Genomic DNA, 22,193 nt, shown 5'->3' on the forward strand with positions numbered 1-22,193 from the left:
CAGGACATCCTGGGGACCTGACTGGGGCCGAAGCCTGACTGTTTTGTTTTCCTCCAGTTAGAGGGCAACTCTCCCTTTATTTCTGTAGCAGCTGGGGTGCGGCTATTTTGCTGCTTTAAGTGACGAGTAACTTGCGAAACCAAGTTCAAATGGCGTGCACCTGGGGTAAGGGGAAGCTGCCTCTGGACCGATTTCCCCATTTGGCCATCCAAGCAGAGAGCACGCTGGCTGTAAAAGTCAGACAGGCAGTGACATGGTACATGACTGCATGTCTCTGAAGGTGGCTGCCAAAAATGTTATTGCGAGTGCATGGGGAAGGCTGTAGTCATCATGGCAAGGTGATAAGTGCTGGATCAGGAGTGGCATCTGTCTGTAGATGAGATTGATAAAATGTCTCCTTTCTATATTTTTATTTTGTTTATTTGAGTTGAAGTGAAGTACATACTTGGAAAGCTTCACTGTCTGTTTTAAAACAGTTTTGACTGGAAAGGAAAGCTTCATTGTCTGTGTTACTGGAAAGGTAGGTTTCAAGAGCTGTTATGTTTAGTGCCTTATTTTTGAGATAGCATCATCCTCGAACCAGTGGGAAGGAGTACAGCTAAGTATATAGGAATGCCGTAACTGTAAATGGATTTATCTGGACATCGTAATGTTAAGCCTTTTCAAGGATAGCAGTGCATTAAAATGTTAAGTTTGATTATACTTTTAATTACGCTGCTATCCCACCTTTTCTATCTTTTTCTGGAAGCCTGATGGGTTTCGGCTTTTTGCTTTGAGTTTTATGGCCACAAACATGCTTGTCATTGCCTAACAAATAATCCCTTTTAGACTGCAAGCCTTTAGGGGCAAGGGTTGTCTGCCTGCTCCCTGGTGGAGAGCCTGCAGTGCAGAGGTTACAATTCCAGCTGGAGCATTTGGGTCAAATCATAATATAAATTTAGCAATAGTAAATATTTAAATTGGAGGCTGTATAGATCTGTTGGTGCTGGTGAATGGCAGCAAGCAACACAACTGAGCCTTACTGAACCTTTTTGCAGAGCAGGAAGCTTGCTTGTTGGAGCAGGAATGCTGCAGTCTCAGGGAAGACAGCAAGCCTTTGGGAACATTCTTTCTATTCTTAAGGCAATTTTTTGAATGGGCTTTTGAGAAAATACAGCATAAAAAGGAAGGAGGTGATCTGAATTCATCAGCAAAATTTCAAAACAACAACCTCCAAAATATGTGTTGTAGTGTAATTACTTTATGTGTTTAAGTACTGAGATTGAAGTACACACCCTGAACCAAACAATTATGGGACTAGATGGACTAAGTAATCGCTTACCTCTTACAGAAAGCAGCTTAAGTTTAGAAGAGGAAAAAGAAATATAGTAAACTTAAATAAATTCCTTTGAGGATAAATGCTTCAGCCGCAGGCATTTTTCCTTGGCATGAAACCACTGGAGATTCAGCTATTGGAAGCTTGGCAGGCATGTGGTAACATTAATAAGTCATCCTTCATCTGTTGATCAGAGTTTTACGTGAGAAGTCATCATTGTTACCCATCTGGCAGGATGTCCGAAGCATAGAAGATCTCTTTGCTTGATAAGGAAGCAGGTAGGGTTGGGAGCAGGCTGTGTGTTGTGTGGTGTCTGCCCAGGGTGGGGGGAGACAGGATGGTGGGAGAGGTGTCGGAGGCTGCTTAGCAGTTATCTCGAGTAGCTTCTGTGACATGGCTTTGCAGCTAGTCCTTGGCTTGAGTGAGGAAGTCTCCCCTTCTCCCTGGGGAGAAAAGAAACTGCGTGACATTTAAGTAGGAACATAGTTTGACTCTTGTCCTATAAAGAGTTGGAGAGACTGTGTATTTGAAAACCGAGGGTGCAGCCTATTTATTGAGCTGTAAACTTGCCTTTTTTTTTTTTTTTTTATCAAGGCAGCTCTGTGTTGGTATAGTGGGTAAAAGGAAAGGTGGAATTAAAGTGTGCTTTTTCATATCCTGATTCTCAGCTGCACTTGATGCACCTTCCTACTGCTCTTGCCACGGGAAAGACCTTGGCAGAAAGAGAGGAACTCGGATGTGCGAGTAGGAGGCTGGTGTTTACATGTAGCTTCTTGTGTCGCTGGGTGCTTTTTGGTGGGTTTTTCTGTGTGTGTGTTGAATTTGCTTTTGTTGTTCTAATTTTTTAATTTAAGTGTGACCTTTCCTAGATTGCTTTGAGCTAATGGATGTAATGGAAGTGTCACTTTATTTGAAAATACAGTAGCTCGTATGTGTGCAAATCTTATATATGAAACTTCTGTTTAATGTGTAACCCAGTGAGAGACACCGTGTTTGCTGTTCTGTCTGAAGAGATGAACCAGCTCAGGTAGGGAACAATGGAGCCTATTCTTTAGTTAAAGGAACTTTTTGTCTGCTCTTGGCTCTAGATCTCCATGAAGATGCTGTAAACTTTCCCGTGCAAGGTTGCTGGCATGTCCATTAAAAATAAAAAGAAGGAAAGTATTCATTGAAAATAACTTTAGTTACTCTGTAAACCTGCTTCCATTCTGGTGGGAATAGAGTTTAGAAATTAAGTAAACCTAGACTTTAGTACCATGAGTTAGGGTGGAGAGGTCATTTTGCCCTTAGGAGGGCCTATTAAAACCTACAGCAACGTGAACTTCGGAGACACATTCCTTTTTCTTTGGTAGGCACTCCTTCCTATTCTTTAGGTATGTTTAGGGTGTGTAGTTAAAGGTACTAATATATCCTGTAATAAGATTTGTATCTTTACATTCTGTGGCTTAAAATCACCAAACTAGCATCTCTATGCCAAGTTCAATTTCGTACCGCTTTTGAAGTTGCCCCAGTTCAAGTGAATCCAGAACAAGATGAGACAGAGACTGGCAGCGTGTGTGGCTGTGGATCAGAAAGGAGTATTTTTCAGAGAAATTGCATGAGTCGCTGAGTGCCATCTCTACCTGAGATCAAGCTATTTCACATAACAAAATTTGTAGCCATGTGGACTTGTTTATGTAAAAGCAAATTTAAATAGCATCTCAGGGTCTAAACCATTTTTAACTGTTCTGTTTTTCAGATTTCTAAACTAAAAAGGAAATATAATTTTGTCACAATTTATTTCCTCCTTCTCTTCCAATCTTTTTAATTACTTTTTTAAAAAATTGTATCATTGGGGGTTTTTTAGTGATAAAAAGCAGGCTTTAGGGACTAGAGTTACCAGATGTGCTTTTATTTTGGTGCAGCTTGCTTTTGCATCTTGATAAATTCCCAAAGTGCTCTGGTCAGTAGAAGCGCCAGATGTTTACTGTGTGTTCCTGTACTTCTAATAGCGGTCGTAAAAACACTGCAGAAACATCACTGGCTAAAAGACAGGGGAACAGCAGAATTTGAAATGGCAAAGGGATTAAATGTTTAACACTTGAGCGCAAGCAGCTGTTGGAGTTTATTGGATGACGTCACTTTTAATTGCATTGTATGTCCATGTCAGCACAGGTTCAATCAACTGCAGTAACTCTTAGTTGTGTCTGTACTTGAGTTAAAAGTCCTTAGTGTTAAACTGGGGGTCTGGCACGCACAAGTTAGGCTGTCTTTTCAAGATTGCCCGTTTGAGTATGTTCTAGGAACTCTGTGAAATGAGATACAAAGTGTCCGGTCGCTGTTTTTGCTCTAGTCTGGCCAGGTAAAACAGAAAATGCTGTTGGAAATCTGATCAGTCAGCTTTAGCGTTGCTACTTCAATCACTGGTGATGTGCTGCCTCGGGTAAAAGAAGGGTCAATTGGTATTCTGTAAATAACAGCGGTTGTAACAGCAAGTAAGGTTTGGAGTGCACGTGCTAGGGTACACTGAGGCATACAACCCCACGCAATGCTAAAGGCTTGGGGGAAGAGTGGCTGGAGAGCTGCCCAGCGGAAAAGGACCTGGGGGTCGGTCAACAGCTGCCTGAACATGAGGCAGCAGTGTGCCCAGGTAGCCAAGAGGGCCAATAGCATCCTGGCTTCTATCAGGAATAGTGTGGCCAGCAGGACTAGGGACGTGATCGTCCCCCTGTACTCGGCGCTGGGGAGGCTGCACCTTGAATCCTGTGTTCGGTTTTGGGCCCCTCACTCCAAGAAGGACATCGAGGTGCTGGAGCGTGTCCAGAGAAGGGCAACGAGGCTGGTGAAGGGTCTAGAGCACAAGTCTTGTGAGGAGCGGCTGAGGGAGCTGGGGTTGTTTAGCCTGGAGGAGGTTGAGGGGAGACCTTATTGCTCTCTACAACTACCTGAAAGGAGGCTGTAGCGAGGTGGGGGTCGGTCTCTTCTCCCAATCAACAGGCAATAGGAGAAAAGGAGACACCCTCAAGTTGCGCCAGGGGAGGTTTAGGTTGGATATTAGGAAAAACTTCTTCACCGAAAGGGTAGTCAGGCCCTGGAACAGGTTGCCCAGGGAAGTGGTTGAGTCCCCGTCCCTGGAGGTATTTAAAAGATATGTACATGTGGTGCTTAGGGACATGGTTTAGTGGTGGGCTTGGCAGTGCTAGGGTAACGGTTGGACTTGATGATCTTAAAGGTCTTTTCCAATCTAAATGATTCTATGATTCTATGTTCCTTGGCTTCATCTGCAAGGTCCTTGTTACTCTGCTGTAGGATTTCTGTGCAGGCAGTTGTGCTATGCAAGATTCATGTTCTTCCCAAGCAAAGTTGCCTGCCAGATGCCTGTGCATTCATGGACTGTTACAGATACAACAAGCATAAGTTCAGTATTTACCCCTGCCGGGGTCTAGCCTCATTACTCATCTCTCTTGGTTTCTTGCATGCTGCCTTGCTAGGTGGTTTGTTTTATAACTGTAAAATCACATGCGGTTAACTGACTTGAACTGTAACACATGTATTAGTTATATCAGTTATAATACTGAGCTCTTTACCAGCTACAGAGACCCATGCAGAGGGAAGCTCAAGGACCACTCTCCTCTCCATTTGTTTCCTTCTCCCATCTCTTCTCTCAGGCCTTTTTATGGTCTCCCATGCTACGAACCTGCACGAAGTGAGGATGAAGCAGTGTTGCTGAACACTTCAGCTTAGGATCTCTCTGAGCTTTTCAAGGTCAAAACCTGACAAGTCATATTCTGAAAGATACTGGGTACCTGCGCTGCACTCTGAAGCCTGGGGATAAATGTGAATAAAAACTGAAGCGTGTGCTTTTGGTCAAAGCAGCCCGCTCGTAAGAGCATGCCTGAGGAGTACTGCAGTAGGCAAAGTGGGAAGTTGCTCATTTTCTGTGCTCTCTGGACTCGCACGTGGCGAACACAGAGTTAATTGTGTTAATAATCTTTGGGTGCTTTGGGGAGCTACTCTGAAGTACAACACTGGGCTCCTGTTTTGAAAGTCATCCTTAAACAGACCCCTCCGGTCATTTACAGCAAGGCAAGAATGAGGTATGATTTGAGAGTTTATTGTTAGGGAAATTATGGCTGCTAATACTGCTTTTTAAATATCACATTGATTACAAAACCATCTCTGTAGGAGTGGTGTATAGCACTAGACCTTCAAAGAGCTGGTAAACAAGGAAGATTCAGTGTAAACACTGAAATAGCAGGATCCAAAAGTAGGTTAGAGTGTTATACAACCTGAAAAAGCCCAGCTTTGAAGGGCAGAATTTTTTACTATTTAAAAAAAGAAAAAAGTTTTTTATAAATTTAATTTTTGTAAATGGGTACTAATTTGATATTGATTATATAAAGCAAGAATCTTATTTTTGTCTCCAGCTCACTGAAGCCTAATATTTCTGTATGCAGTCTGAGAGAAATTTTGATAATTTTTCATTTACCAAATTACTGTCAGTCAGGTTAATGTTGTTCGTAAAGATGATGATTCCTTAGTTGGGGAATTTATTTACAGTCTATATCAGAGATTATGTATTCCCTTTAAGGGAAAGTCCAAAATTAAAGTCCAAAATTATAGCTGTGCAATTTGGGCAGTGGGATGGGGGAATTGGGAAGATGGGTTAGTTGTGGGGGGGTTTTGTTTGGTTTTTTTGTTTGTTTGTTTCTCAAATAATGAGTGTATGAGCGGTGCTAATTAATCCTCCTTAATCATGTAAGTATTTTATCAAATAACAGCATTTGGTTGACAGCCGCCTGAACATGAGCCAGCAGTGTGCCCAGGTGGCCAAGAGAGCCAATGGCATCCTGGCCTGTATCAGGAATAGTGTGGCCAGCAGGACCAGGGAGGTGATAGTGGCCCTGTACTCGGCACTGGTGAGGCCGCACCTCAAGTACTGTGTTCAGTTTTGGGCCCCTCACTCCAAGAAGGACATCGAGGTGCTGGAGCGTGTCCAGAGGAGGGCAACGAGGCTGGTGAAGGGTCTAGAGCACGAGTCTTATGAGGAGCGGCTGAGGGAACTGGGGTTGTTTAGCCTGGAGAAGAGGAGGCTGAGGGGAGACCTTATTGCTCTCTACAACTACCTGAAAGGAGGTTGTAGCCAGGTGGGGGTCGGCCTCTTCTCCCTAGTAACGATAGGACAAGAGGAAACAGCCTCAAGCTGCGACAGGGGAGGTTTAGGTTGGATATTAGGAAAAACTTCTTCACCGAGAGGGTGGTCAAGCATTGGAACAGGCTGCCCAGGGAAGTGGTTGAGTCTCCATCCCTGGAGGTATTTAAAGAACAGATAGATACGGTGCTTGAGGACATGTTATAGATGGACTTGGCAGTGATAGGTTGACAGTTGGACTCGATCTTAAGGGTCTTTTCCAACCTTGACAATTCTATGATTCTATGATTATATGATCATATTGTTCCATAGATATTTATATAATGAGAGTTAGTTGTAATTAAAAGCTATTGTGGAACTCTTGTTCCTTAGTTGAAATGTTTTTCTCTATAGGAAATCTCCTTTTCAGCTTTGTGTTCGTTGCTTTCTCCTTATTCAGTTATCCTCTATTATGCCCGCGGAGCATCTTGTGGTACACCATCTCTAAAACACTACCTTCAGGGTGACATGCAAATAATTTTAAGAAAGTCAAATCAGACAGATAAATATCCCATCCTATAGAATTTTGCTTAGCCTGGAATATCAAATAGGCCAAACAAATAACAATTTGCTCAGGCAAGGGGTAGCCAAACAAAAATGAACCAACCCAGATCCTGCAGATTGATCTAAAACTGGTAGATTTGGTTGCTGTCAGATGTTTAGGGAAGAAATAGTGAGTGGGAATTCTTGTCATTTTGATTTGGTGGAAAAAAATAATGGAAATCTTTTTCCATGCAGTTTCTTATGTTAAAGCTGTGTCTGATCTTCCTGAGACAAAAGCACTAATCAGGAAGCATCTGATACCGTAAACCATGCTGTAGTCCTTGCGTTGTAGTCTTAGTTAATGTTCTGCAATACCTTCCGTTGCTGAAGAAGTAGCAAACATTTCATATAGTAGAGAAACACTATAAAAATACCTACATTGTATTTTATTGTGGAGTGTTTCCTGGGCTTTTCAGGCAATAGCGGCACTCAATGCGCAAATCCATGCTTAGCTGAATTTGGGGTTTTGATTTGCAGGATGCTTGAGAAAAGCAGCTGTAGTCACAGTTGTACCTAAAACTGGTTTTGTAACTTGAGTCGGGGCAGGTAGAGCAAAGTACAATAATCCCCTGTGGAATAAAGCAGCAGAGAGTTAATTCCTTTTTCAAATATGCTGCTGCTTCTGTACAGCTATCCAGAGGCAGTGCCTCAGCCAACATACCAGGAGCTGCAAACCGGGCTAGAAATAGTTGTAATATTCCCAGCTACAGTAGCAGGGACAATTTCCCTCTAATAGTAGATCCCAAAGCCTACTGGTGTTTTGGTTAAACATCCTTCAGTTTGTTTTAAACTTCTCTTAATCTCAGAAACTGAATAACCAATGCAGGTGATGAATGTGTCTGTATGCTTAGAATGTATATATTCATTCATAAGCTCTTTTCTGAATGTCTTTATGCATTATTTTACAAGGGCTCTGGGGCTCCTTACACTTGGTTCTGTGGGGAAGAAAAAATAAAAAAGGATGGTGCCATCTTTTTGATCTTTGCAGAGTGTCTGTGGAACAATTGATATTCGCAGTGTCCTGGCTAAGAGGAATCTCGTAATCCATTCTTATCATATTAAGGTCTAATTGCCTGCCTTAATAGGATATTGCAGAAGTAGAAAAACAAAGGAAGTAGAAATGGTTGGTGGAAAGCAAGAGTAAAATATACAGCGGAAATAAATGTAAACCTATGGTCACTTGATCAAAAGCAAGCTAGCAAAGCCTTTTAGTTATGGGAAAACTTTTCTTCTCCTTAATTTCCTGTGGGAAGGGAGAAAACAATCTTGTTCATGGTAGCACTTTTTCTTTTCAACTGGAAATGTTTTTTTTAATAAATAAAAACAATTCTGTTTTTATTTGTTTGTTCTAACTTTGAATTTGATTTAACTTCATGCTTTTAAAACAGGAGGGGCAGTGAATTACAGGGGCAGACAGATGAAGTTTTTATCAGTAAGTACAGGAAGAAGTAGGATGTAAATAAACATTAGTGACATACCAATCTGCTGCTTCCTTTTCCTCTAACTTCTGTATTTAAGCTAGAACAGTTTCTTAGGAAATAACCTAAATATGTCCTCTTTGTATTTCAGCATTTATAGTCTGAAACATGTCAGAAAAATTCACCAGGTTAATCACATTCTGAGCTCTTTCTATTACAGCTTTTCTTTAAGGCTAATGAAAGGATTATAATTGGGTAAGAAGTGTGATTTATGAAATTAGTTGTTACCCTTGCTGATTTAACGTGGGCCTGTAACTTAGAACAATTGTATTGTCATTGTCGGTTTTTTTTCTTTTTATATTCTGTTTTCACTGGAACTCATATAACTGCAAAATAAACAAAGTGGATTTAGTTCTAGAGCTCCATACCACATTAGCAATGAAAAGGGAGGTAGTACTATGCCGCTTTCAGAACGTTCAGTTTTTCCACCTAACATCTTAGAAGATGACCAGAAACAACTCTGCTTAGAACAGTTGCCTTTGTTTAGGTTAAAGAATTTTCTTTTTTCCTCGGGAGAGAGAATGCACCCAGTAGACAGCTGGAGGTAATGGATGGAGCTGGCAGAGGTTAATGTTATCCTAGAGTGTCACCCAAGTTACAGAACTGGAGACAAAGGGTTTGGGAGGAAAAAGGATTATTTGCTAAAATTTAAGGGCTTCCTTATTTTGTGTAGCGGTGCAGCCCTAAAGATCATACTGCAATAGGCTTGAATTAAAATCTGTGCTTATTAAAACTAAACTAAAATATCCTATTTTAAAAAGGAGACTGTATCCTGAAATTTCATATTGGGAATTAAAAGTTATTTCTCTCCAAGAACCACAGTTTTCTAGTTTGGGTCTAGATCTCGGTGTGTCTGCTGAGCCTCAGGGTCCATTCGGTGCCTTGCGAGCCCTGAAAAGGGCTGAAAGAAATGCATGTTTTTACCATGACAAATCAGACATTTTGGCTTTTCAGCTGCGTAGTACTTTGCTCTTCAGTTTGAGGCTACCTGCTTACAGACTTTTTTTGCATTGGGGTTGTGAATAGATCATGTACTCGTCTTGAGGGGAGACCACCTATGGCAGGCAGTTGCAGGCTCTGACTGCCAGGCACAGACTGGTATTTGCGTCTTTTTTTTTTTTTTTTCCTTTCTTTCTTTCTCTTTTTTTTTTTTCTTTTTTTCCTTTTCCTTACTACTGTGTCATCACTGCAGCTTATCATGAAACCCCAACCCCAATCTGGCACCCTTAAAAGGAGGTGGAAATTAGCGATGAAAATACTACCTTCCTACTCCAAGGAAATTCTGGACAGTAGGCTTTAAAGCAGGTTTTAAAAGCTTTAAATAGTCTAAATTTAACCGTGGAATAAAGAAAAATCGCAAAACATTACTGTAGAGACCTGTTGTTCTGAGTACCTCTGAATAGTTTAATTTCTAAGCATCTGCAAAAATAAAATAAAAGTTAACTTCTATGGTTATTAGTTTAGTTAAAATCAAACACCAATACATGTAATGATGGATTGAAGAGAGAAAATATCAAATTTATTTGCAGCCTGTCAGTCAGAATGTGTTTTATACTGTGTGTAGGTTTATAGTTTTTCATTTTGTTTTTTAAGACTTGGAGCATTTAAATATTTTAGACGTGTGAGGACAGAAACCTGTTTTCAGCTCCTGGAATTGATTTTTGCTAGCTACAGAAAGGTCTTGCCTCTCTTTTATGAGAGACAGGGTTGGACAGTAATGCCACAGAGGATTTTTTTGTGTTTTATAACTGCTAATCTCTGCCAAAACAGCAGCTCTCCTGTGAGTATCAATAACTTGAAAGAAAAGACATGTTCAGAGCATTGAAGGTGGTACTTTCGGTGTACAGCTTCTGTTACACCGTGCTGCCTACAGCCTCACAAAGAGGATTACACGGGCTCTCTTGCATCTCCTAACCATTCTTGAAATTATTTTGTGTGTGTGTGTGTGTGTGAGACAGGTCTGGTAGAGGTAATTTTTAGCTTTTTTTTATTGTCCTTTCTAAGTCTCTAGCTGGAACCACTTTGTGCGCTCTCTCATTTCTTTTCCATTATTTCAGTTGCTTAGAGCAGCCACGTCTGCAGTGCTTGGGTTTCAGTGCTTTATCCACGTGTTCTCATGGCAGAAGCAAAAAAAAATCGCCTTCATTCTGTGAAAGGAGTTCTGCAGGTTATGCCCCAAACCGCAATGAAGTAACTTCCCATGTAATTAGCTAGTGCAAAGTTGAGGGAAGGGCTAGCCCCAGAGGAACAAGCGGTGGCAGCTACCCATGTTTGTCACAGCAGTCATCTCATTCCTTCTTCCCATCTGCTTGCCTCCTTCAATGCACGTTGCATAGCTCTATGGGCCGAGGCACAGCCGTAGGAAGCATGCAGGACTTGTCCTTGCTAAGCGTTTGGCTTTGTGCTCTCCCGTTGAACTATTGCACTAGTAACGTAGTGGACGGGAAGTTCTTGTGGCTGCCAAGGTGGGTGAGACCACAGTGTAAACAGGCTGGAGATCCCTGAGAGCATCCCTTTCAAACAGCTTCCAAGAAAGAAAAAAATCCCGGCAGGATCCTGCTGCTGTTCTGTGGGTCTCCCGTCCTGAGCAGGTGGCAGTTGTGCCTTAGGAGTAAGGAGGGTCCTTTTACATATAGCACACATGACTAACGCCATTCATTTGCACACGGTTGTTATTTAAACGTCAAAGGTAGCAATTCTAGGCCAAGCAGTCATGCTGTGACTCAGTCTGGCTAAGCACCTGGAGACATTAAAGAAAACGGGAGTTTGTAGTTAACTTCAAGTATAGCACTGTGGGGCTTTGATAGCCCTGGGGTGTGTTACTGGTCTGTGTCCTTGAGCAGTTCCTATAGCCACTGCAGCCCTGGGGAGGTGTGAGGGGAAAGGCTCAGGAACCCTGTTGCCAGGAGGAGGCTCTTGTGGAGCTGGGAGAACTGTAGGACCCCAACAACTTGTGTTACTGATGAGGGAGGAGTGTTTGACGTTCATTTGCCTACTGGAAAACAAAGAAAGGGAGCTGGAAGTTCCTCCTGCCCATTCCCCGAGGAACTGAGCCTTAACTTTTACATTTTGGCAACTGTGTCCAAAACATCAACTGAGATGAGTGCTGCAGTGAGATAAAACCCTCCCCTCTCTGGCTGTATTCACCAAATCCCAGGCTAGGTATGCAAAACTGGTAAAAACTCCTGGGAGGAGAGTGTGGTAGGCCAGGGGCTGGATCCCTCCCTGTGGAGGAGGAGACGCTTTCATCGTGTGCTCCGTGCCGGGCTCTGTAAGGACGACGACCGCTGGCCTTTCCCGCCGACCGAGATCATGGGAGCTGCTTGCACTGGTCCGGGGAAGGAGAGGGGCTAATGCACGCCCTTGACCACAAAGGCAGTAGCTGATATTTGGGTTCTGCATATAGAAATGTCTGTTCTCTTCTTCAGAGAAATGTAGGCTAGAAATAATCAAACGATCATGTTGTATATTCATTGCCTGTGACACTGTCCTTCAGGGTTTGTAAGGTGCAGGTCTCTATGAATTGGTATGCTACAAGTTAAAAATAATAAATCTGATGCATCTTTATGCTGCCTGCTTTGATCTCCTTGTGCTCTGCTAAGCCGTTCTTCTCCCATCCGAAGGGAGCCAGACTCTGTGTGAAAACGTACGTCCTGTCTCCTTCCCCACTCCGTGTGTGCACACAAGCTGCATATTTTACTTTAGAAATGGCAAATTTGGGTCACAAGTTCAGCAGTTAAAATGATGATTTTACCACATCCTGCTTGCACAGGAAGCTTATTTTTTAAAAAGCTGATAAGTTGAGTCCTCTAGATTTTGTCAAAACAAAAAGCAAAGCAAGCTATTTAAAGCTGCAAAGAGGTTTGGATTCTCACAAGATCAGTTTGCCACTTTGTCTCACAGTGCATATGTTTAATTTAAAGTGAAAGCCTTGCAGCCTGCTCCTGTGCTACCTTGACAAACCAGCTTCTTATAATCACCAGGCTGTGATGATGATCTGAAAAAAATATTTTCCCCATTACGTTAAGAGAGAGATGTGGGGGTTTTTTTCTTAGTTAGCTGGGTTGGATTTTTCTGAGGAAGGATTATTTCTTCATTAATTGGGGGAAAAAAATTATACAGTACCATTTGGTCCAATGAATAGGTGATAACTGTTTCTCACTGTAGGACATCCAAACACATTAAAAAAATTGTGCCAAATATTCATGTAGTAATTGCAAGACTTTCACTTGTGCAGTGGTACTTAAGGGAAAGGAGCCGATCAATCTGGTAAGCAGTGTGGATGCTCAATAGCAAGGAGTGGGAGACATTGATTGTTATTGTGTTAGATGAAAAGAAATGAGACCTTGCTCGTGATGTAACAAGAGACCTAAAATGTGCTATGCAAGTCATGAGCAAGGTGCAAAGCATTTAACAAATGCTATTTTGTTTAAATGCAAGGTACCACAAAATAATGTTAGTGCTGGATTTCACATGTTCAGACTCAAGCAGTCATTTTTACAGAGTCGGATTTTGTGCAGGGTAATCAGTTGTTGCTATTCGTGTTATTAATATGTATCAGCTACAGCACTTTACCTTTCAGATATTTCAGCTGCACAGAGCAGGCCTTGGTGCTTGCACTGTGAAGTGGCAAAGATATGTAAATATCCTCTGGCCTGAAGTGAGAAGACTTCTGTTTTGACGCTAAAGTAATGCATCAATTCAGTACATATCCTTTGAGAAAACAGTGTCGAGTGGAATGATGGACAATGTGTGACAGGCAACAAAGCATAATGAAAACTGGAACCTTTTGAGGATCTGTATGTCATGGTGTGATTGTTATTAAATGGCAAAATAACCTGCTCACCAGTCAACAATACTGATTTTGTCTTTGTTCTCTTGTAGGAATGTTTACCCTTGCAGAAGTTGCATCGCTCAATGACATCCAGCCAACTTACCGTATCTTGAAACCATGGTGGGATGTATTCATGGATTATCTAGCTGTTGTTATGTTAATGGTTGCCATTTTTGCTGGAACCATGCAGCTGACCAAAGACCAGGTGGTCTGCTTGCCAGTTTTGCAGTCTACTGTAAATTCAAAAGCACAACCCAGCACGTCAGGGAAGGCTGATTTTACCACTGTTGAAACAACCACTGGTCAAGGAGAAGCAGCATCAATCAGAACGGTTTCCTTCGGAAGTGCCCCTACTGTAACACCTGACGTACCTCTGAGCAGAGCTACCTCTTCTCAGTATCAACCCACAGAATCAGGCCAGGAGCTGAAGAAGGAGCAGAAAGATTCTTCAGGCCGTAAAACAAATTTGGATTTTCAGCAATACGTATTTATTAACCAGATGTGCTATCATTTGGCTCTTCCTTGGTATTCAAAGTATTTTCCCTATCTTGTTCTCATCCATACTATCATTTTAATAGTCAGTAGCAATTTTTGGTTCAAGTATCCCAAGACTTGCTCAAAAATTGAGCATTTTGTGTCTATATTAGGAAAGTGCTTTGAGTCCCCTTGGACTACAAAAGCATTGTCTGAAACAGCATGTGAGGACTCTGAGGAGAACAAACAGAGGTTAACTGGTGCCCAGTCCCTGCCCAAGTATGTGTCCACTAGCAGCGATGAAGGAAGCCCAAGTGCCAGCACTCCCATGATAACAAAGTCTGGCTTCAAATTTTCAGCTGACAAGCCGATGATCGAGGTTCCCAGTGTCACTATTTTAGATAAGAAAGATGGAGAACAAGCCAAAGCGCTGTTTGAGAAAGTCCGTAAGTTCCGGGCTCACGTGGAGGACAGTGATCTGATTTACAAGCTCTATGTTGGGCAGACTGTCATCAAGACTGTCAAGTTCATATTTATTCTCTGCTATACTGCAAACTTTGTCAACACCATTAGTTTTGAACACATCTGCAACCCGAAAGTGGAACACCTGATTGGCTACACACAGTTTGAATGTACGCACAACATGGCTTACATGTTGAAGAAGCTGCTTATCAGCTATATTTCTCTCATTTGTGTCTATGGTTTTATCTGCCTCTACACGCTTTTCTGGCTGTTCCGAATACCTTTAAAAGAATACTCCTTTGAAAAGGTCAGAGAAGAGAGTAGCTTCAGTGATATCCCTGATGTCAAAAATGATTTTGCCTTTCTCTTGCATATGGTAGATCAGTACGACCAGCTGTATTCTAAGCGATTCGGTGTCTTTTTGTCAGAGGTAAGTGAGAACAAACTACGGGAAATTAGTTTAAACCATGAATGGACTTTTGAAAAGCTGCGGCAACATGTTTCCCGCAATGCCCAGGACAAGCAAGAGTTGCATCTCTTCATGCTGTCGGGGGTCCCTGATGCAGTGTTTGATCTGACGGATCTGGATGTGTTGAAACTGGAGCTGATTCCTGAAGCAAAAATCCCAGCGAAAATTTCCCAGATGACAAATCTTCAGGAGCTTCATCTGTGCCACTGCCCTGCGAAGGTCGAGCAGACTGCCTTCAGCTTCCTCCGGGACCACTTGAGATGCCTTCATGTGAAATTCACAGATGTTGCAGAAATTCCTGCGTGGGTGTATTTGCTCAAAAACCTCCGTGAATTGTACTTGATAGGCAACTTGAACTCTGAAAACAATAAAATGATAGGGCTTGAATCTCTCAGAGAGTTGAGACACCTTAAAATTCTCCACGTGAAGAGCAATTTGACCAAAATTCCCCCCAATATCACAGATGTGGCACCACATCTGACAAAACTAGTCATTCATAATGACGGCACTAAGCTTGTGGTACTCAATAGCCTTAAGAAAATGACTAATGTTGCGGAGTTGGAACTGCAGAACTGTGAACTGGAGAGAATTCCCCACGCCATCTTCAGCCTCTCTAACTTACAGGAACTGGATTTAAAGTCAAATAGCATACGCACAATTGAAGAAATCATCAGTTTCCAGCACTTAAAAAGATTGACTTGTTTAAAGCTGTGGCACAATAAAATAGTCAACATTCCTTCCTCCATTACCCACATAAAGAATTTGGAGTCTCTTTATCTCTCCAATAACAAACTCGAATCCTTACCAACCGCGGTGTTCAGTTTACAGAAACTTAGGTGTTTAGATGTAAGCTACAACTCAATTGCATTGATTCCAGTGGAAATAGGTTTGCTTCAAAATCTGCAGCATTTTCACATCACAGGAAACAAAATCGACATTTTGCCAAAACAGTTGTTTAAATGTGTTAAATTGAGGACTTTGAATCTGGGACAAAACTCTATTACCTCAATCCCAGACAAAATTAGTCAACTGTTGCAGCTGACTCATCTGGAACTGAAAGGAAACTGCTTGGACCGTCTGCCAGCCACGCTGGGGCAGTGTCAGCTTCTCAGGAAAAGCGGGCTCGTGGTGGAAGATCACCTCTTTGACGCTTTGCCCTCGGAAGTTAAAGAGGTGTTGAATCAAGACACAAGCATTCCCTTTGCTAACGGGATTTAGGCTGAGGTGAAGTGCTCCGGTAGCTGACTTCCAAACGGCAAATGCTAACAAGTATGGCAATTTTGAGACCATGCGTTTTAGAAAGCAGGATTCCTTGGAAGGCAGGACTACTAGCAGGATTAGAAGAGGTGTAACCGAGTGTTCAATGTTTGCAGTGTTTTAAAAGATTATTTCCAAAATTTTTGAGAGGATAAAGAACCTTAATAATCTCAATTCTTTTTTCCTTAAATTGTTTGTAACTTGGATGCTGCCGCTTTTGAATGTTTACAAATTTGCTTGCCTGCTTAAATAAGTAAATGATTAAATTGATGACCTTTTCTTACTATGCAAGTTATTCCTTAAGGTCTGGTTTTACTTTAGTGCATTATGGGGGGGGGAAAGAAGGATAAATGTTGTATACAGTATGGTTCTAACAGCACTTGAAACACATGTTGATGTGTGTTGCTAGTGTTTAGCCATCCTCAGCAAATGAAACCAGTTTGGCTGTGCTCTGAACTGCACCAGAACCACCATTTTTCCTGCATTAAGGTATGTGGTTTGCATCAGGCCAAGTGTGTTTGACTTCATTCTTCATCCTCAAGGCCTCATGTTCTTAGGTGAGATTTCTTCTGCAGTCCGGTGTGCTGCTCCTTCACACCGGCAAAGACCGGTGGCATTCCCGCAGCTGGTCTCCCCCTCAGCTTCCATAACACTCCTCTGTCCCACGCAGCAGGGGGTGGTAAAAGGGAGAATACTGCCACTTGGCTTTCAAGTTGGGGATAGTTTTGGTATTTGAACTGTTTGGCAAGGTGACTTGGAAAGCCATTAAACACCAAGTGACTTTACTGCTCATGTTTTGCTCCTCTTCCCAGTCTTCATCTGGGAAACTCAAGGCATTTTATGAGTTGGTGACTGTTCCGTTTCACAGCCCTTGCTTAGGAACTGGGGTGTCTGCTCCATTTACTAAACTAATGACAGAGACGTAAGAATTACGATTTACCCAAATGTGATTTAGCTTTATTGCCTATTGCGGTGTGTCTTCCACACCTGGACTTTAACCATAGGACCACCCTTCTCCCCCACCCCGGATCAAGTAATTTGATGTTTTTGAACACTTAGCACTGTTAGAAAACCCTAACTGTGTGCCTGATAAGTCATCAAATAAAGGAAAAAGCAGACAGCAGTGAGCGTGGGATTTTTTTTTTTTGGTTGTTTTTTTGGTGGTGTTTTTTTAACTAAGTTTGCATTGCCAGAACCATTAAAGAAATATAATCCATTAAATCTGCAAAATCATCAGTTGTAAATCTTGGCCATTTACATTCCATGTGTGCAGAAAAGAAGTACTATGCTGGGAGATGATTACATGATTACTCATGGTTTAAACACAATTCCCTATTGTAGTGCGGTCAGGACTGAACTAGTCTGTAGTTCAAGGGACTGTTCTTCTCGCACAGAAATCCTCATGCACAGCGATTTCTACTGTAACTTCACCAGAGCTGCCCTGACTTACACCACTATTAACGAGGGGATAGTTTAGGCCTAGGGGCATTGAGCAGTCAGGAACATTTCAAATACTGCTCTTACGAATCTTGCACATTTTATTGTTAATCATTTACTGTTAGTCATGCTGGGAGGACTGTTGTCAGCTGTAGGTAGCAGTCTCTGAATACATACCTGCACCGTATGTTTATGTATATCAGAAGAGCAGTTTATGAATAGTGGTTTTCCCACTTCTTTTGGGGATGCAGTCTGTTTTCCACTTGCCAGCAGGTAGTAAACTTGGGATGTTGGCAGTTCTGCAACACCAAGTCACAGGTTTGGCAGAATACTTGCAGTTACTGATCTGTCCTCTGCTGGGAAATCTAGTGCTAATCCTCAGAATTTTTTTTAAGTAGAAGTTAAGGCTGCAGTGGATTCTTTTTTGTTGTTTGTTTGTTTAAAGAAACTCTTTCATGTGTTTATTTTTTGCACATAGATCACTTTAAAATTGCTGGACTATTGAGTCTTTAGAAAAACTGTGGAATATACTATTGGTGTATGGGTTGTATTTGCTGTCGAGTGTCACTTCACCTTCCAAAAAATTGTGTGTAGGAGGGAGGAAGAGTTGGAGGATGACAAAGTAATTAAAATATTTAGAAAAATAGTTTTATTTGTCATCTTTTCTTCTTATTTTAATAGCGGAGTCGCACAGAATGCGGCCATGGATTGATCCAGCTTTTAAAAGCTTTTCTTGGTGTTTCTGATTCTCCTGCTGTCCCTACTGATGTTCAAAAAATAAACCCACATCCACTTCATATGAGTATGGTATACGTAATTTAGACCACTGTTTTGACTAGTTATTAGCCAATTGTACTTCTTTAGACAACTTCCTCCAAAATAAGTATATGTTAAAGTTAATTGCAGGCTTGTGATGCTTGCTCAGCATAAACTCCATTCTTGTTTTTAGGAGAGCTTTCTCAGAGTGGGTAGGAACTGCCCGTCATCCCCATGTCGCCTCACCCTGGTCCTTCCGCCTCTTTGTGACCGTTTATAATGTTCCTATTTCCTGTGTGTCAACTGACACAGTCGTGCTCTAACGTCTTGGAAGTTCATCTCTTTCCCATGTAAGGCATGTGAAATATATTTTGCATTTCTATTTGATTTAATAAATACGATGTTTATATCTCCCTCTAATCTATTTTTTTAATGGGGAAAAGTGCGTTTGCGTAGTAAAATCTGATTTCAAGTGTCTTACGCTGAACTTGTCTGTGGTGCCTATAATCTAAGAAGGAAGAGGTATGAGTTGCTGCTCCTACTAAATCCTGTAGGTATGGTTTCTAACTAGAATAGAGTACTTCAGGATAGGCTTTTTTTCTTTTTTTTTCATATACATCATCTAAATGACCTACCACTGTTTTTATTTGGCCAATGGAGTTTTGCAGAATGTATGTGTGGCCCCAGCAGAAAAATTACTGTGCTCGATCAAATGAGAGGAACTAGGAAATTGCCCGTTCTGTTTGCTCCTGCCACTGCAACGTATTTCTGTGAAGATCCTTTAGTTTTCCAATAAATTGTCCTTTAGGAAGATGCTTCCTGTGATGCAAACAGAGCTGTGGCTGTCCTGAGCAGGTGTCAGGCCTCTTGGTGTAAGGGAGGATGCTGACACTTGTGAAAGGCTCTCTGCTGTTAAATAAATGGCTTTGCAGTCCTGAGCTGCCCTCTCTGGTAGCAAAGGGGGAAGCCCAGGCACTGCAAGTCATGTCGGGTTATAGGGGATCTGCTTTGTGGGCTGTATTTTTAATAAAAATCTTACAGAAATAGCTGTTCTTTATATTGTGTTGCCATGGATGTGCACAGAAATTAGTGGCGTATGGTTACGTGAAGGCAATGGACTAGACTGTGATTCCTTCACTTAAAGTCAAGTTAAACAAATGAGGTGCTCCTACAGCTGTGGTGTTGACCGTCATTCTGATTTCTTGCAGAAGCAGATTTTGGCTTTTAGGCTTCTCGGTTCTCAAGACAGGGAGCTGTGCAAGAGCCTGACAGTCCTGAGTGTAACTCTTCTGCAGCTCGTTGTGAACATGAAAAATGAGGCTTCTGTTGGATCTGTGGGATGTGAACCCATGAGGGTGCTAAAGACGAGAACAAAAGCCTTGAATGTGGCCTGGGGAAAAGGACATTAAAAAGATTTAAGTTTCCTGTCTATAAGCTGGGGATTCTTTAATGGAGGTAAAATGCATGAATGATTGTGAAAAACACAAATCCTGTAGAAATGAGGTCACGTAGAAAGATTGAAGAGGCGCAGGCAGTCTCGTCATTAGCTGCATGGCAGAGCCCTATCAATGCGTTTCTAATGTGTGATCCCAGAACAATTCGATTTAGACAGCAAACTGCCATAGGCAGGACTAGAAGACATCTCAAGATGTTTCTAATCCTGCCACCCTGCCTCATGCAGAAATAAGGTTCCCTAACTCGTTCCTGCCAGATGTTTGGCAACACGTAGGACCGGGTTAGACAGTGATGCAGATTCCAGCCTCTCTAGGCAAGCTGTCTCCTTCATCATCTTCCCTGTTGAAGACACACAGCTAGAACCTCAGCCAGACAGCAACTGCTGATGCTTCGTTCAGGCCAGACCAAATGATTAGAAATTTATTAACCTATTTGCTTGTAGAAGTACAGACTGAGACAGATTTCTGTGTGGACGTGTTGTGACCCAAGCAACTTAGGAGGACTGTAGTTTGGGATTCCTTTGAAAAGAGCTCTGAGGGACAGCTAGCATCTGTTTGGTTACAGATATAGTGCAAAAAGTTACATTCTCCAATGATGGCAAGGCCATCCGCAACCATGGTGCAATGCATTTATGGCTGCTCTGCCTCATCTGAGGCTGGTGGTTGACGTCCTTGCCCGAGCAAAGCCTGGGTGGTCTGTTTGTTCAGAAAGACATTTTGTGAAGGCATTTAAATAAAATGGTTCTCGAGCAAGTTTGCTGTAGGCACATGGGAGGTGATCCTTAAGGTTACCAGAATTGAAGGAATTGAGACAAATCCTGTAGTGTTTTTAACCTTGGCATTAACCCCTTGCCTCCCACTGTGAATTGGTAAAATTGCTGCACGAACTACTGATTAGTTTACAGGGTTTGCCAAATGATTGGCAATTTTAGCCCTGCAGAAGAGTTCCCAGTTCAGGCTGTCCACTTGTGCTTGTACAGTGTGTTCAGCCCTTACACCCAAGGCATCAAACACTGATGTTGCAAAACCCTGTGGGCTTATGCTGTGACCAGTTTCCCAGGACAGCAAATCATTCCCCATGCTGCTAAAGGGAGGGAGAGCTGTGTTACTGAGTACAGTTGTTTCTGTAGCAAAGATGAGGCTTTAGAATTAAGCTCAGAAACAGATTTTCCAAGCTGATTTACAAACATGCACCCCTTCCGCGATAAAAGTCATGAGAGACATCGTTTCTGGCAGAGATGTGGAAAATAGTTCCTGTAACTCAGCCAGGCATGGGTGCAGAAGTGGCAGCTCTTTTAACGCTGTGCATCGACACAATACAACTCAAGTGAGGATCTCTAAAACCACATGCGCTGGAGTTTGGCCAGGCTGCATCTCTCTCCCTTCCCTGAAGAGAACAGCCCCTAAGCCCTTTTGCAATTACTCCAGCCAGGACCTTTGTTCTGTCTTGCCTCCAACAGCACGTTGCCCCTTGACGCTGGAGGTAACGTAGGGTTATTGGTTTAATAATGACTGTTTGGGAAGAATGCCATCTTCTAAATTAACACCACAGTTGCTTGCAGGAAGTCTTCCAGCACAGAGCAGGTCTGTTCCCATAAAACGAACATGTTGTGCCCAGAAACAACAAAATCTTGAGTTGGGACTGCGTTGCCTAGACCATTAGGAATAAATGCATGAACACGTTGCTGTTCCGCTAACCAGTTCTGGGTAGTTTTGCTGCTTCAGGTGGTTTGTAAAAGTGGATTTTAAGACCTTTTCCCTAACACCATCCTGCAGCGTCTCTGTAGCCAATGTTGCTGCCCTGGGGCAGGCTGGCTTGCCCCAGAGGGTGTTGCTGGAGCTGCCCTGGCAGAGCAGGGGTGGGAGAAGGCCTGGGTGCTGTGGCTGCTGCCAGCACCCCATGGAGGCTCCCCTTGGCTGGGGCGGCCAGATTTATCTTGTTCCTCCTGAGGCATTATCTATGGGAGATGCCACACGAGATTGTGTTCTTGGCTACAAAATAAAGGGAACACTGTTGAATGCAACGTATTGCCAAGCGATGTGTCTGATAGCTAGGGATCATGATAATCAGAGGAAATGTAGAATAACAGAAAAAAAAAAGGGGGGGGGAATAAATAGTCCTGAGAGGAGGTAGAGCCCTAGAGCCCCCACCCCCAGCTTGAAGTTTCAGAAGTTTTATAAAGATGGCGTAAAATCTGGAGTGTAAGTTACAGCTGCTCCTGCCTAGAGCCAAGCCAAACCCTCAAGGCGCCCTATGACCCTTTGCCTTTTCTTTTTTCCTTCTTTCTTTCCTCTGTCCCCCATCTCTCAGATAGGGCCTTAGGGTGCCTGTGCCCCTGCTGCTTGTCTGCTCTTCTTCCTCTCCTGCTCCTGTGCAAGTATCCCCGATAAGCTCGTCCCTGCAGAACCGTTAACGCTTATCCCAGTGCGGCTGCCCCCCTGCCCTGGCTGCGTGCTTAGCAGTGCTCTGCAGAGAAACCCCAGGTGCTATCGAGGGCCAGAGTCTAATCTTGGAGCTGCAGCTTCCCGACATGAAGGGATTCT

The 22,193-nt window shown here is 42.6% G+C and overlaps 1 protein-coding gene across 7 annotated transcripts in view; it reads left to right on the plus strand.

Annotated features, from left to right (window-relative positions):
• The window catches only part of LRRC8D (leucine rich repeat containing 8 VRAC subunit D), a 55,192-nt gene extending 36,588 nt beyond the window's left edge, over nt 1-18,604 (plus strand). For 6 of the 7 annotated variants that reach the window (XM_087733214.1, XM_087733208.1, XM_087733211.1 and 3 more), the window contains one exon: nt 13,391-18,604. In XM_087733214.1, the coding sequence (XP_087589340.1) occupies nt 13,393-15,963 (2,571 nt within the window). In that variant the 5' untranslated portion in view covers nt 13,391-13,392 and the 3' untranslated portion in view covers nt 15,964-18,604. Of the gene's footprint in view, nt 1-1,542; nt 1,594-13,390 lie in introns of those variants that run through there. The other variant, XM_087733210.1, reaches the window with a different exon arrangement.
• The last annotated feature ends 3,589 nt before the right edge of the window (nt 18,605-22,193 follow it).

The sequence above is a fragment of the Nipponia nippon genome, unplaced genomic scaffold, assembly GCF_047370975.1.
Source record: "Nipponia nippon isolate SJK-2023a ecotype South Korea unplaced genomic scaffold, ASM4737097v1 scaffold_5, whole genome shotgun sequence".
Taxonomy (NCBI): domain Eukaryota; kingdom Metazoa; phylum Chordata; class Aves; order Pelecaniformes; family Threskiornithidae; genus Nipponia; species Nipponia nippon.